The sequence below is a fragment of the Rhineura floridana genome, chromosome 17 (genome assembly GCF_030035675.1).
Source record: "Rhineura floridana isolate rRhiFlo1 chromosome 17, rRhiFlo1.hap2, whole genome shotgun sequence".
Classification (NCBI taxonomy): domain Eukaryota; kingdom Metazoa; phylum Chordata; class Lepidosauria; order Squamata; family Rhineuridae; genus Rhineura; species Rhineura floridana.
The window spans coordinates 15,104,582-15,118,875 of NC_084496.1; the positions used below are offsets into that span (position 1 = coordinate 15,104,582).

The 14,294-nt window shown below is 43.2% G+C and overlaps 1 protein-coding gene across 6 annotated transcripts in view; it reads left to right on the forward strand.

The window, feature by feature from the left end:
• The window catches only part of EEF2K (eukaryotic elongation factor 2 kinase), a 68,532-nt gene that overhangs the window by 46,300 nt on the left and 7,938 nt on the right, over positions 1-14,294 (forward strand). For all 6 annotated transcript variants that reach the window (XM_061600358.1, XM_061600354.1, XM_061600360.1 and 3 more), the window contains 6 exons: positions 2,672-2,873; positions 4,328-4,386; positions 5,706-5,783; positions 8,357-8,419; positions 10,933-11,067; positions 12,387-12,575. In XM_061600358.1, coding sequence (XP_061456342.1) covers positions 2,672-2,873; positions 4,328-4,386; positions 5,706-5,783; positions 8,357-8,419; positions 10,933-11,067; positions 12,387-12,575 — 726 coding nt within the window. The remainder of the gene's footprint in view (positions 1-2,671; positions 2,874-4,327; positions 4,387-5,705; positions 5,784-8,356; positions 8,420-10,932; positions 11,068-12,386; positions 12,576-14,294) is intronic.

Consider the following 14,294-nt stretch of genomic DNA (forward strand, 5'->3'; position numbering starts at 1 on the left):
TATACTCTTCAAAACCATTTTGAAATGGAACTAGATTGAAAGGATATATTTTTCAACTTTTTTAACAAACTAGGGAAGAAATGTCTCCGAGACACGCACGCACACATAACATTCCAGCTCCTCATTGCCTGGGCTAAGTTAGTAAGGTCTCATTAGGTTTCCTGGGTGTTGGAGAGCCAGCTCACTCATCTCTCTGCTTCTTCTTAGGTCCTGCCCTTGACTAGGCTAGGCTGCTGCAACGTCTAAGCTCAAAAGCCTAGGCACGCCCACCAGATGCACTAATAACACCCACCACCTACAGAGGTTGGCTGAGCACTACAGGGGCGTGGGAGATGCTCTGCAGTGCATAACAATACTGTCCTTCCCAACTTTGCTTCCTTCAATTACAAACTCTTAGGCTTACCAGCTCCCTCTCCATCCATCAAGATTTGTGTTCACTTCATTCACACCTTTAACTCGTTTTATCTGCTGTGTTCGCATTCCCTTGGTAACTTTGCCCTGCTCCTCTCTTTGGATGCCTAAACTGTATTTCTAAACGCTCTACTGAAGTTTTAAGTTACTGCAATGCTAGAAATTTGGGGACTGAAGGAAAATTTCATTGGGGAGGAAGAATTATTGGGGGGGCAATGCCCTCATTTACCTCCCTTCTTGCTGCACCCCTGGTTTACATAATGATGAGGTAATATCACGTTATGCAATAGATTTAAGTAGATATTTGTAATGAAGCTTTCTTTTCTCTTATGAATGATGGATTTATGAACAATACGAATTTCTAAAAAATGTATTCACTGATGACTCATTTTTTTTAAATGATCAGCTAAAAAAGGTGTGTAAGGCATAGGGATGGGAGCCGTTTGTTGGAAAGCATTCTGTCAACCTAACAGGCTAGTATTGATTCCACTTGTTTAACCATGCTTTTTTTATGTACTGGTCTTTGATCGAAATAAATTCTAACTAACTTTGTTCTTTGCCTGCAAGCCACTGATTTTACCAATCTATTTTTTTTCCCCTCGGAAAAAAGTATTAATATTAATGTAGATATTTTCATAGAAAATACTGATATTTTGAAGGGAAATTGCAATAAATTGAAGGAAATATAAAGAAAAATATCGACATCAATATTTTAGATGCATTTTTTAAAAAAAACTTTCCAAAAATAGCTGTGGAAAATAACTGCATCAAAATCCAATCTGCAATGATAGCAAATAAGTCATTGTTTTAATATTACTTTTAAAAACCAGGTGGCAAATGCTGGGGCTATTCTGAATTGAAAAGGAGTATTTCTCAGCTGTATTCTGCGTTGTTTTGGCTGTCCTCCTTCAAAGAAGTATGTCACCTGTCTTGCACATAGTGGACAGAGTGCCTCTTCTAAGAAGATGCCTGCTATAACACACACTTAGATCATTTAAAAATAAAGTAGAATGCTTTTTGCTTCAGAACTATAGCTTTCACTCATATGCAGTTTTAATTAATTAAATGACTAAAACTCATGATTCATTGACTGGGATGCCATAACTCCAGCAACAGCCTTAGGAGTGACAGCTCTGCACCACACATTTAAAGCATATCTAATGCACATTTAAAGCACATGACTTGCTCCAAAGAATCATGGGAACTGTTGTCTTTTAACCATGCTGGGAATTTGTATCTCTGTGAGGGGAAAACAATACTTCCCAGGATTCTCTGGGGGAAGTGCATTGGATCTGCTTTAAATGTGCAGTGTGGATCTACTGCAGTTAATCAGAAAGATACTAGTTTTGCTGACTACATCATCCACACACAGAATGGCCAATGGCCAGGGTTGATGGGAGTGGTTGTCCGCAACATCTGGAGGGTACCACAGCAGTTATCTCTGCACTAAACTATAGTTTAGTGTTACGTGAATGACCCTGTGCAAGCCTTGGGCTTGTGCTCTTCCCTCTCCTCTGGCATTGAACTAACAGCAGCACAGAAGGGGTTTTTTCCTCCACCATGATCCTGATCTGCATCTGCTATTTGCAGTGGGAGGAAAGTGCTCAATGGTACCAGTGGAATCTTTCTTCCCCAATGCAAATAGCAGGTATGGCAGAGTCCAGTCCAGATTGGGACTGTGCAAGGGATAAAGGGGTCAAGACCTCCTTCCTCCAGCCTCAGCACCTATTTACTTTAAAAAAGATTACGCAATTCTTAATTGCACAAAAAAAGGTCACATCCACACCATACATTGTAAGCACACGGCATTACCTCAGAGAATTATGAGAACTGTAGTCTGTTGAGGGTGCTGGGAATTGCAGTTTTGTGAGGGGTAAACAACAGTTTCTACGATTCTTTGGGAGAAGCCATGCGCTTTTAATATGCAGTGTGGATGTGGCCCATTAGCTCTAGTTTGGGCCTCAGGTCTGTTTCTGATGTTCTCTTTCATTGTCTCCACTTTACTACTTCCCTTGAAATGATTGGGGGAAACTGCTGGAAGACATGGCAGCTCTTTATGAACGTTTCACACCAGTCTTCCCTCTGCAAGCTGGGGTTGATGAGAATTGTAGTCCACCGCATCTAGAGAATACTAAGTTGAGGAATGTTGCATCGGACCATGCCTGGAATATGTCACTGCATCATGGTTTGTGTCTTCAAATATAGTGAAGAGAAACCTTGAATCTGAGATTTTTCATGAGGCTTTTTCTCTTTTGCCAAGGAAAATGCTCAGACTGTTGTGCGAGGCACGGAAGAAAAATGTGGCAGCAGTCGAGTAAGAACCATCTCTGGCAGTCGACCTCCTCTCCTTTTCCGTTTGTCTGAAAACTCTGGAGATGAAAGCATGAGTGATGTGGCATTTGACTCATTGCCCTCTTCACCTTCTTCAGCAACGCCCCACAGCCACAGAATTGAAAGTCTTCGTAAGTGGTGTATAGGGATGTCTCTGGTAGCCTTACAAGTATAATGTATGGGAGCAAAAACAATGGACGCGTCCATAGATATATGAGGGCAGCCATTTTTTTCTTTTTACAATTCCCCAGAAAATAACTGCATGTTATGACAGATGGTCACTTCCTGAGAACATTTTAAAACTTTTTTTTTACTTTGCAGATGTGGTGAAGCTACTAGCTGCTCCAAGCAGTTTTTTAAAAAAAATCTGCATATAAATAGGACAGCATAGACCCCTTTTTTCATATAGGAGAAACTGACATGAGAAGGAAATAGGCTAATTTATCCATCCCTCCGTGGCGCAGAGTGGTAAGCGGCAGTAACGCAGCCGAAAGCTCTGCTCACGGCTGGAGTTCGATTCCAAAGGAAAGAGGAAGTCGAATCTCCAGTAAAAGGGGTCGAGGTCCACTCAGCCTTCCAGTCATCCGTGGTTGGTAAAATGAGTACCTGGCATATGCTGGGGGGTAAAGAAAGGCCGGGAAAGGAACTGGCAATCCCACCCCATATATATGGTCTGCCTAGTAAATGTTGCAAGACGTCACCCTAAGGGTCGGAAACAACTCGCACTACAAGTGCAGGGACACCTTCACCTTCTTCTTCAGTGGTGTATTAACGATATATCATACTAGGGCTGGAGCAAGAGCATTTTTTTCCATCGATAGCCACATTCCAGAGTGCTCAGCAATCCCTGCCTGAGTAGCGAGGGGCTTGCCCCCTCCTTGCCCTAGAAAGGATGCCTTCTGGAAACACAGATGCATGCTTTTGCCTGGCTACATCCATGCTGTCAAAGCACTCTGCTGTCCCAGCTTGAGTGGGGAGGGGGCTCCTTTCCCTGAGAAGGGATCCCTTTTGAAACCAGATCTCCACTTTCAAAGGGCCCTTCTCTTCCCACTTCTTTGATGCATTTTGAAAGCTCTGCACAGCCTCCAGCTGTCACTGGGAGGTTGGGGATTAAAGGGGCAACGCCTCCAGAAACACCTTGGGTTTCCCACCTGTGTACTAGTGGGTGCATGAATGGCCACATGCTCCCATATGAATCTACCCAGCAGCTGAAACCATCATTGTAGGGCCTTCTGCAGATGCTTTTGCTGGCAGAGGCTAGGCAGGTGGCAACTAGAAAAGAGGTTCTTTTTTGTGCCAATTATGGAGCCCAGATTATATCAGGAGAGATTCCATCTTGCTCCTTCTCCATTATCTGTTGGGCCACAGCCAAAGTCTGTTCCCTCAACCTTTGGTGCATAATTTAATTTGAGCCTAAAGCAGACACATGTCAATCCCTTCCTTTTGCATCAGTGATACGCAGCTGATACCAAGTTCCCATGGATAGTGCTTAATTTTGGGACTATATATTCTGGTCCAACTGGTTTGTGAATCAAGATCCTGGTGTTAGTGTGAAGGAGTTAATGTTTTACATTTTGCCCCCTAGACTGGCCTGTATTCAATGAAGTGGACAACTTGGTTCATGAGGGCCTTGACAATCAGCGGGTAAGTGTGTCTCCAAGTGCCAGATTAGATGTTATCATGGCAGTTGTGAGTGTTCCAGCATGGACAACTGGTTGGCCACTGTGCAAACAGGATCCTGGACTAGATGGACTGCCCCAGTCAGAGAGAGAGAGAGAGGGTAGGGACAATTATAAAAGCAAAGGGGGTGGACTCCTGGCCTCACTTTTAGCTTTGTCCCTGCAGGCCCACTACCCGAGCGCTTTTCTCTCAACCAGAATGTGAACGTTATTCCATGTTGGGGTTGCCAGCCTTTTTGGGCCAGTGGGCACATTTGCAAACTGGATAAACTGTTGTGGGCCCCATTTACTTACTGAAAAGGCTCATGTGCTGCAACCATACACATGCATGCATACTCATTCTCAGCCCACCACAATCGCCGCCAGCATTTAAACTTGAAAAAGTGTTTTTGTATTTTTTTCTAGCCTACTTCGGTGGTGGTGGGAGCGGGGAGGAATATCTTCCTGAAGAGTGCTGCTTGGGAGGCAAGAATTTATCTTTCCAGGCCTAATTTCAGCAGGGAAGAATGGGAGGGTGGAACCCTGCAGCCGCCAGGGAAGGCCGCTGAGGGAGATGGCACTTACGCGCCCATGAGCGCCTCATTTGTGACCCATGTTCTATGCAGTTGCAGCAGTTCCATTTTTAAACACATGAGAACTAAAGCTGTCATGTCCAATTTGAGCCTAGCAGTCTTCTCAGAGGGACTGTAAGCTTTAACTAATACAGTGTAAACTTGAGCATGAAGACAATGTAGTCCATATAATGTTTAGGTTTTTAAAATACATTTGTGTGTGTGTGATTACAGTTCATATAGTTCAAAATGGAATACAAAGTAATTGTAAAACCTCCCACTCTTGTTCCATGTGCTGTGAAATGCCACAGAAGTCTCTCTCAATTGGAAAGGAGTTACTTGTCTAGAGCAAACATCATAATCTTGAGCATTCATTTCAGTACAGACTGAGCCATGTAACGACAAGCAGAGGCTTTGGTTTACTGCTTCTTCCTTACCCACCTACCCCCAGTTCACATTTTCTAACACTTTCCCAGTCTTCTTGACTCTTCATCATTTGTGCCAGTAGTTCTGTGAGCTGGTTAGATCCTGTCTTTTCAAGTCTAGTTTGTGGTTGAAGCCGAGGGCTCTTAAAAAAAAAAAGTTATAATGATGAGAAAACAAAATACAAAGCTGTGAAGTGACTGTCCTGAAGGGACACCGCTTAATCTGTAAAACAGGGATAGTGGTACCACCTTTGCACATTGAGAGTTCAAAGAAGGTACTGATGTTGTATCCTGTTTTTTCTCCATAGGACTCTGAAAATGGAGGTGACAGTGGATACCCCAGTGAAAAGAGGAGTGAACAGGAAGATATGGATCACCGAGAAAAAGTAACACTTTCACCACCACCACAACTACCCGACTGAATAAGCTTTCCCCCCATTCTGTTTTCTTTCATACAGCTCATGCATAGTTTTTCTTTTTCTTTTTTCATTCTCTCAATTTGAATTGCCAGCAGAAGCTCACAGCATGCCTATACTGCTGGCTGAGGCTGATGGGGTTGTAGACCAAAACATCTGGAGGGCAGCAGGTTCAGGAAGGTTCAGGAAGGCACTGATGTCCCAATTAATTTTTAAAATTCCTGTGTGTTCTTCAGTAAGATTCTACAGTAGGTTTGAGTTTATCATTTGCAGAGGACAACAGGAGTTTACATTTCAAAATCTCTTTTCTTGCAAAAACAACAAGGAGTCTTCTGACACCTTAAAGAATAACATATTTATTATAACATTATCTTTCATGGACTGGAATCCATGGTGATCTCCCCACCCCCAACACACACACACACACACTCCTTGTGGGGCAGTGCACCAACAAGTCACTCTCCTAATGAGGAAATAGAAATGCAAATTCTGTCAACTAGTAAAGATTCTTTGGCTATTTAACTACCAGGCTTTTAATTTGGCAATTGCAGGACTGGGGGGCCTTTTTTCAGTCTGAGGGCTGCACTCCAGAGGCTGTATTCCAATGGTGGGTGTGGCCCATAGCAAAAGCGGGCATGGTGAGAGGCAAAAGGATGCAGAGCAATGGATGTAACTCTTACCTCTGTACAGTACAGAGTAGTGTACATTCTAGCCCTGCAAAAGTCAGGTTTACAGACGCTCAGATATCCACCCTGGCAGGCAAGGGACACTGTAACATTTCAAGGACATATTCTAGCCAGGCCAACACTTGGCATGCGAAGTGGGGCCGCTGATGGTTGTGGCCTGGGAAGAGTTTTGAGGGGCAGAGAGAATGGACTGCAGGGCTTCAGTCAGCTCCCAGGCCTGAAGTTGTCCACCTGTGGTCTGTTGATTTGGCCTTGCCAATCAAATAGCAAGAGATGAGTCCCCCAACTAGCCAGTCCCATTGTGGTGGCTGAGCTCCCTTCACACATACATACACCTTCTCTATCACTTAGTTTGAGAGAGTCAGCTGTATTGCCTGCATAGTCCCACCCACTGTGCTGCACTTCGTCAGGCTGTGTGTGTTTGACTTGCAGGGCTGTGGAGTCGGAGTCGGAAGCAATTTTGGGTGGAGTCGGAGTCGGTAGAAATGTACCGACTCCGGCTTCAAAATAAATTTTGATTGACAAATTTTTTAAAATATAAATTCAAAATGTCAAAGAAGCTTCCCATGAAGTCAGCTGTAGTTGTGCATTTCACCATAACTCAAGATGGAAAACATTTTGTGTGTCAGTGTATGACACAGGACCCAGATGAAGACAAATGCTGTGATGCCAAGATCAGCGCATATTCAGGCAGCGATAAAAATGCTCCCATGAGAGCTTCCAATTTAAAAAGATATTTACAGCCCTTTCCAGGGCTGTGGAGTTGGAAGCAATTTTGGGTGGAGTCGGAGTCGGACAGTAGGAAAATAGAGGAGTCAGTCGAAGGTTTGGCGTACCGACTCCACAGCCCTGCTGACTTGTTCCTCCCTTCTCTTTTTCCATTAAGACTAGGAGAGAGGGAGACTAACAGCTTCCATACTGAGGTGCTGCACTGACCCTGACTACAGAAACTAATCACTGTGCTTTGAACAAGTGCCAGTTTTCTCTCTCTCCATGTCTCTCTCTTTCCTGACCTCAACTTCAGAAGAAAGAAAACGGGAGTAGTATGGCAAAATAGAAAAATAATCCTGCATTTCTGTATTCCACACCAGAAAAAGCAGCTCATGTGAGCAACTAGCTTTAAAGTAGGGATGTGCTTGAAATCTGCTCAATTTGGATTTGGTACCAAATTTTCCATTAATTCACTTATTCTCAGTCGCTGAGGATTTAAGAGATTAAATGAGATTTTAATGCATTGAATTTCCGCAGCTATTTTTGAAAATGAAAATACTGATTTTTTTTTCTGAGTGAAAAAAGCATGGATTGGTAAAAGCAGTGGTTAGTGGATACAGAATGAACTCGAATTGATGCCAGCCTGTTAGGTCAATAAAATGCTTGCAAACCAGCACCAGCCAACGGATCCCATCCCTACTTTAAAGAAGGTGTGGGGAACCTTTGGCCTTCCAGATGCTGCTGTACTGCAACCTCTGTGAGCCCCAGCAAGCATGGCCAATGGCCAGGGATTCTGAGAGTTGCAGTCCAGCAATATCCGGAGGGCCCATACCTGCTTTAAAGGGACAAAACTTGGAATAGAGCAAAGGAAGCTGCCTTATGCCAGGCCAGTTGATTTGTCTATCTAGCCCAATTGCTGGTCACCCCAGGTGAGCTAGGAAGGGACAAATTGCATGTCTCTTCTAGCTTTTGTTATAAGAACTGGTCTCATTTTTGAAGGATTTTTAACTCGACTCATAGCGAAATGAATGCATCACTCCAAAATTTTTGACAAAAGTTATGTAAGAAAGGGATAATTTTCTAATGCTGCACTAGTGCTTATCAAAATGTGAGTTAAATTGTGCACTTTTTTTTACATTAATGTAGGGGCATTCCAATTGCAACCGAAGACGTGAATCTGATGAAGACAGTTTGGGCAGTTCTGCACGGGTAAATAAATCTCTTCTGGCAATAGCTGGCTATTCAGATATGCTTCTTGCATCCCATCTGTCACTCACGTAACTCACATGCATATAAATGCAGTTAGTTCTTCTTGGAATAATACTTTATCATGACTTACATCTCTTACTTACTTCCCTTTTTAATTCTTTCCCCCCATAATTAGAGAAGTGCTGTTGTAAATAAACCATCTGTGACCTCTAAAACCATTCGCCGGAACAAACTGGTGATTCTGCATGAATTCTTCAGTTACTCGACGATGCTTGCATTGTTTTCTTTCTGCTCTTTGCTTTTGTTCTGTTCTGCTGTTGCCCCTCTGTCCACACTGTTTGAAAGTTTATCTTTTAAAGGCTCCAAATCTTGGAGTATGCTAAAACATCTCATTACTGCTACTCTTTTTATTCCATAAAACAAAAGATGTGGACTCCATCATCATCATCATTATTACCATTGTTATTATTTTAAAGTAACCTTTGATGCATACATTCATTCATGTTTATTCATGATTTTAATCAGTAATTTAAATTGGCTCATTGTGAACTAGAAGAAAGATAAAGAAAGTTGATCCTCGGAGTTCTCATTAGCTGCAAATCTCTGTGAAATAAATACTCGTTGCAAGAAGCAGCTGGAGGATGTTAGCAAAAAGAAAAGCTTTATTATAATATAGGTCCATTTATTTTTAGCTTTCGGGGACATTATAAAACAACTTTAAAATGGCTGAAAATAGGCATTTGCAATCACTGACAGTTTTGTTCTGCCCTGGAAGTTCCCATCCACCTATATTGCTATGGGGGAGAAACACAGTGGAATTATATCAATAAATTTTATTTCTGAGTTGCAGTTTGAGACTAGGCAAGTCCTTAAAGAGAACAGCATGGCATTAATCCAGCATGCCTTTGCCTGGGTTCCGCAGCATTGTAATAGAGATGGTTGTAATTATTCTCCAGAATGTTAAGGCTCTAGTCCACCCTTCCTCAACCTGATGTCATCCAGATGTTTTGGGCTACAACTCCCATCAGCCCTAGCCAGAATGGCCAATGATGATAGTAGTCCAAAACTTCCAGAGGGCACAAGGCTGAGAGCTTAAGCATGTAAGTGCCTTGGTATGACCCCTCTCACCAATAAGCAATAGCATGTACCTGAATGCTTAGCTGGATCAAGGCCTGGAAATGGTTCCTTGCCTTTTAGGCCGCTATAATTTTAGGCTATTATTCTCTGTAAAGGTGATTCATGGTCATTCACAAGGCTTTAAGGGCTTGTCTGTGTTTTAAATAATCATGGAAATGACATAACACATAGTCCATATTCCTGCATTGAGCAAGGGGGTTGGACTTGATGGCCTTATAGGCCCCTTTCAGCTCTACGATTCTATGCCCTTTCATTATTGTGGTTTCATGAAAAATCAGTCCAGCCCAATTTCTCCTCTCCCAGACATTTCATGATTTGGCTTCTCATTCTTACAGTTCTAAATACTGAATCGGGGGGGGGGGAGATAGTTATGTAATGGTAAGATGGCCTGATGTGTGTGTGTGTGTGTTTTAAAAAAAATAGGGGTCAGGGGTGCATGTTCAAGGCACTTTAAAAAGTGCATCTGGGTAAACCATGGTGGGAGATGGTATGTTTTTGAATACCAGTTGCTGCAAACCGCAGGAGGGGAGAGTGCTATTGCACTCAGGTCCTGCTTGTGGGTTTCCCATAGGCTTCTGATTGGCCTGGTGAGAGCAGGATACTGAACTAGATGGGCCATTGGCCTGATCCAGCAAGGCTCTTCATATGTTCTTAATTCAGCGCATCAGATTCACTGGATTGTAGCCAATGCTGGTCCTACTCAGAGTAGGAAACTTGAAATTAATGGACATGATTAACTTTAAATGTATTAATTTCACTGGGTCTTCCCTAAGTAAATGTTAATTGGTGACAAACCCACTGTTCCTACACTCCCCATCTCTTGCTGTAGGGCAGGGATGGGGGGAACCTGTGGCCCTCCAGATGATGTTGGACCCCAACTCCCATCATCCCTGATTATTGACCATGCTAGCTGGGGCTGATGGGAGTTGGAGTCCAACTGCATCTGGAGGGCCTCATGTTACCCACTAGTGCCATAGGCAGGTACTTCTTTCGCCCCCAGGATTCTTGCTGTTACCGCAAAGAAGTCTGAGGGGTAGTGATGGCAAAAGTTTCTAAGTATACTTTTCTATGCTTTTGGTATGTAGTACAGCACTAAACTAGAAGTTTGTGAGTGTGGTCTGCCTGTTCCCCAAATGAACCAAAAATTCTGGTTGTAGATTGAGAGTTACATGTTGGTGTGTTGCTTTTATACCTTTGCTGCTAGCGCACTTCGGTTTTGAAAAGCCCTAATGCAAAGGCATAATGCAAAGCATGAGAATAGGATATCTCTTTGTTGTGGATGGTGATGTTGTACAGACAGGGGCTCACAGTTTTTTTCCTTTCCTTTTTTTTTTTCCGTTTCAAACTCAAGTCACACTGCATTCACCCTGTTTTAGGTCAGTGTGGAGAAATGGAATCTCTACAACGCTGCCAGAATTCACATTCACAGACCCTCCTGTGTTGCGGTGGAAGTGCAAAGACTCAATGCCTTGGAGCTTGAGAAGAAAATTGGAAAGTCCATCCTTGGGAAGGTTTGATCACCACAATCTCTTGCAGCCAGCAGGCACCAATGATCACCTGAGCTGATGACTCGCCCTGCAAGAAAGAATATATAAATTGCCCGTCTCTTTAATTAAAAAGCACGGTGCTGGTTCCTAGGGCAGCTGTGGAGGAGTTTTGGCCCACCAGATGTTGCTGAACTACAACTCCAGTCATTCCTGGCCATTGACCATGCTTGCTAGGGCTGTTGGGAGTTGTACTTCAGCAACTTCTGGAGGGCCAAAGGTTCCCCAAACCTGTCCTATGGTCAGAAAAGGAATAATCCTTTCATCTGTGCACCAATTCTCAGTCTCTCCATCAACAATACGGTTATAGCTGCTGGGTGACCATCCTTTTGCTAAGTTGAGAATTTGCTATGGGTGTGTCTGGCTGTTCCCCCACAATTGAGTTGTTAGCATTGTCAGGGTGGAAGGATTTTCTCTGGAGAAAGAACACAGGAGGAAAGGGTTAAACACCTCTCTCCCAGAGCCCCAGTCTTTAAACAGCAGTGGGGCTGATAATTAGTAAATCAAAAAAAGTCTAGTTTAGCCTTAATAATCAGGGATGAGCTGTTTATATTTCCTCAATGGCAGTGAATGGTTAGAAGATGTTTGTTTGTGGAGCACTTAATAATATTTTTGAGGAGGCCCGGCATCAGCACCCAACATCCTTGGGCAGCTGCTCACCAAATTGTCTTCTTTTGAGGTTTGTGTTTAAGGGGAACAAGAGGGGCTGTGCTGACATTTTATGTACGTCAGTATACAGCTGCAGTTGCAGTGCAGAACTTGCTTTTTGAAAATATCCAAAACGTGTTGTTCCTTTTCCCTAGTCAGCATGTGTGATGCAGACTCCTCCTCTGAGACTAGTGAAATGCATGGTGGTGGAAAATGCAATAGAGCATGTGTTTGGAATCCAATTCCACACATTGCTCTTTCCACAATGTGAATCGAAGAAGAAAAATCTTCTCCCACAGCACTATATAAATGGCTTTCTGAATCCACAGTAAAGTAGGAATTTACTTTGCTAGCTTAAGAATAAGCAGTTGCTTAAATGTTTAATGGAACAAGGCCCAGTGAGTGGGCTAGGGGGCTTTTGGTGCTGTGGCATTGCTAAAGCTAAATAAAGCATGGACATGGTCAACCCCCTAGATGGGAGACCACTACCAGCTCCGTGTAAGAACAGATATCAATAAATCCTTGAAAATGTGTTGCCTAACTGAGTCATACCTGGCCATCAGGTTTATCTTCATTCGGCCATTGTCCTTTCTGATGCCTTCCGTTCTCCATCCCCCCGATTTCTCTCTTTCTCATAGGTGCACTTGGCCATGGTTCGTTATCATGAAGCAGGCCGTTTCTGCGAGAGAGACCAGGAGTGGGATGAAGCATCAGCTATTTTTCACCTGGAGCACGCAGCTGACTGCGGAGAGCTGGAAGCTATTGTTGGGTTAGGACTCATGTACTCTCAGCTGCCACATCACATTCTTTCCGAGGTCACACTAGAGGTAAGCCATGCAGCACTTAAAAGCTCCACCAAACTGGACACTAACAGTGCACCTGCATGAGCTTCATTCCTGAGCTTCTACATTGTTTAGTGTGAAAACAGAAACAAGCCAGGCATGCTGTGGCAGTGGATTTTCTGCATCATTAGGGAGCTCAGCCTTTGAGGATCCTTCCAACTCTGTGGTTCTTTAATATTATTAGCATTAGCTTTAGCGTTTTTATGCTCGGGTGCCTCAAAGCGACTTGTACAGTAAAAATAGAAATAGCAAAGACATTAAAATTGGATAAAAACAGCAATAAAGGAAAACTAAAATACTAAAAAAACTAAAATCCAACAATCTATTTCAAAGGAACAAGTCCTACCCACCCCACTTAAAGGATGAGCGCAACAAAGGCCACTAACATATCTAACTGCCCTCCCAATTAATAAAAAAAAGCATAAGCCTGGATAAATAAGAATGTTTTTGCCTGGCACCTAAAAACAGACAGCGATGGTGCCAGGCATTTTTTTGGTGTCTTTTATTTTGGTGTAAAGCTAAAAATGTGAAGTGTGAATGAGACACACGCAGCTACAGTAGTGCATTTAGGTAATTTTAGACTTAGACCACTAAGCCCATAGGGGCTCTTTAGATGTTAATGTGCATTTCTTCACTCAGTGGTACTGAGAGTTTTTCAGCCAGTTCCTTCAATACTCTAGGATGCAGTTAATCGGGCCCTGCAGATTTGAACTTGTTCAAAGTGATCAGATATTCCTTGACCATTTGTCTATCAGTTTCAAGCTGTAATCCTGCCCCTTCAACGTAACTTTTTCAGAAGGGTCATAGACCCTCTTTTGGGAGAAGACTGAGTCAAAATAGGAATTGAGCACTTCTGCCTTTTCTTTGTTGTTATCATTTTGCCACTGAGTTTGCCCTGCATAGCATATGGAAGGCTGCTAAGGTAGGGACACACTACTAGCTTAAAATCCAGTCACCTCTGTTGTCTGAATCCAGGTACACACAATGTCACCTACAATTACCCACAATTCACTGGTTTCTTTTGAAGTACAGTGGAAGCTCATTATAATGCTTCTCACTGTAACCACGGTTTCAGATATACGAGTATGCCCATGTCCCCCGAGTAAAGCATCTCTGACTTTAATCTTTTCATTATAACTTGGAACCCCTGTAATGCGGGTGGATCCTTTGTCCACCCAACCCCCACATTATAAACGCTTCCACTGTACTGCATTTTGATGTGGTATAAGCAAAACCAGCTTCACTCCGATTGTAAGACTGTTTGAGTGGAGAATCCCAGGTGTATACTGTGGAAATGTTTCCTGGGGTGGTCCTACACGCTTAATATCAGCAGAGTGTATGCAGCAGAGTGTATGCGTATGTATCACGAAGGAGCATCCCATTTCCCTCCCTCCTGCCTACCCACCACCTGCTCACTGCAGTCCTACCCGTGTCTACTCAGAAATAAGCCGCATTGAATTCAGTGGGGCTTACTCCCTGCTAAGTGCGTTGGGATTGCAAATCTAATTCATTTTAAAACGAGAAGTGGGGGGTAGGAAAGATTTGTGCTCATCTCTACCCATCAATCTCTGTAAATGAGAAGTTGGGGGGGGAATCTATCTCCTCTTACTCTGATTATTTAAAGTGTCAACACCAGGAGAAACAAGAAGAAGATAATTTCCAGGGGCAGGGAGAGTTGTAGGGATGAAAGCTCCATACAATAGG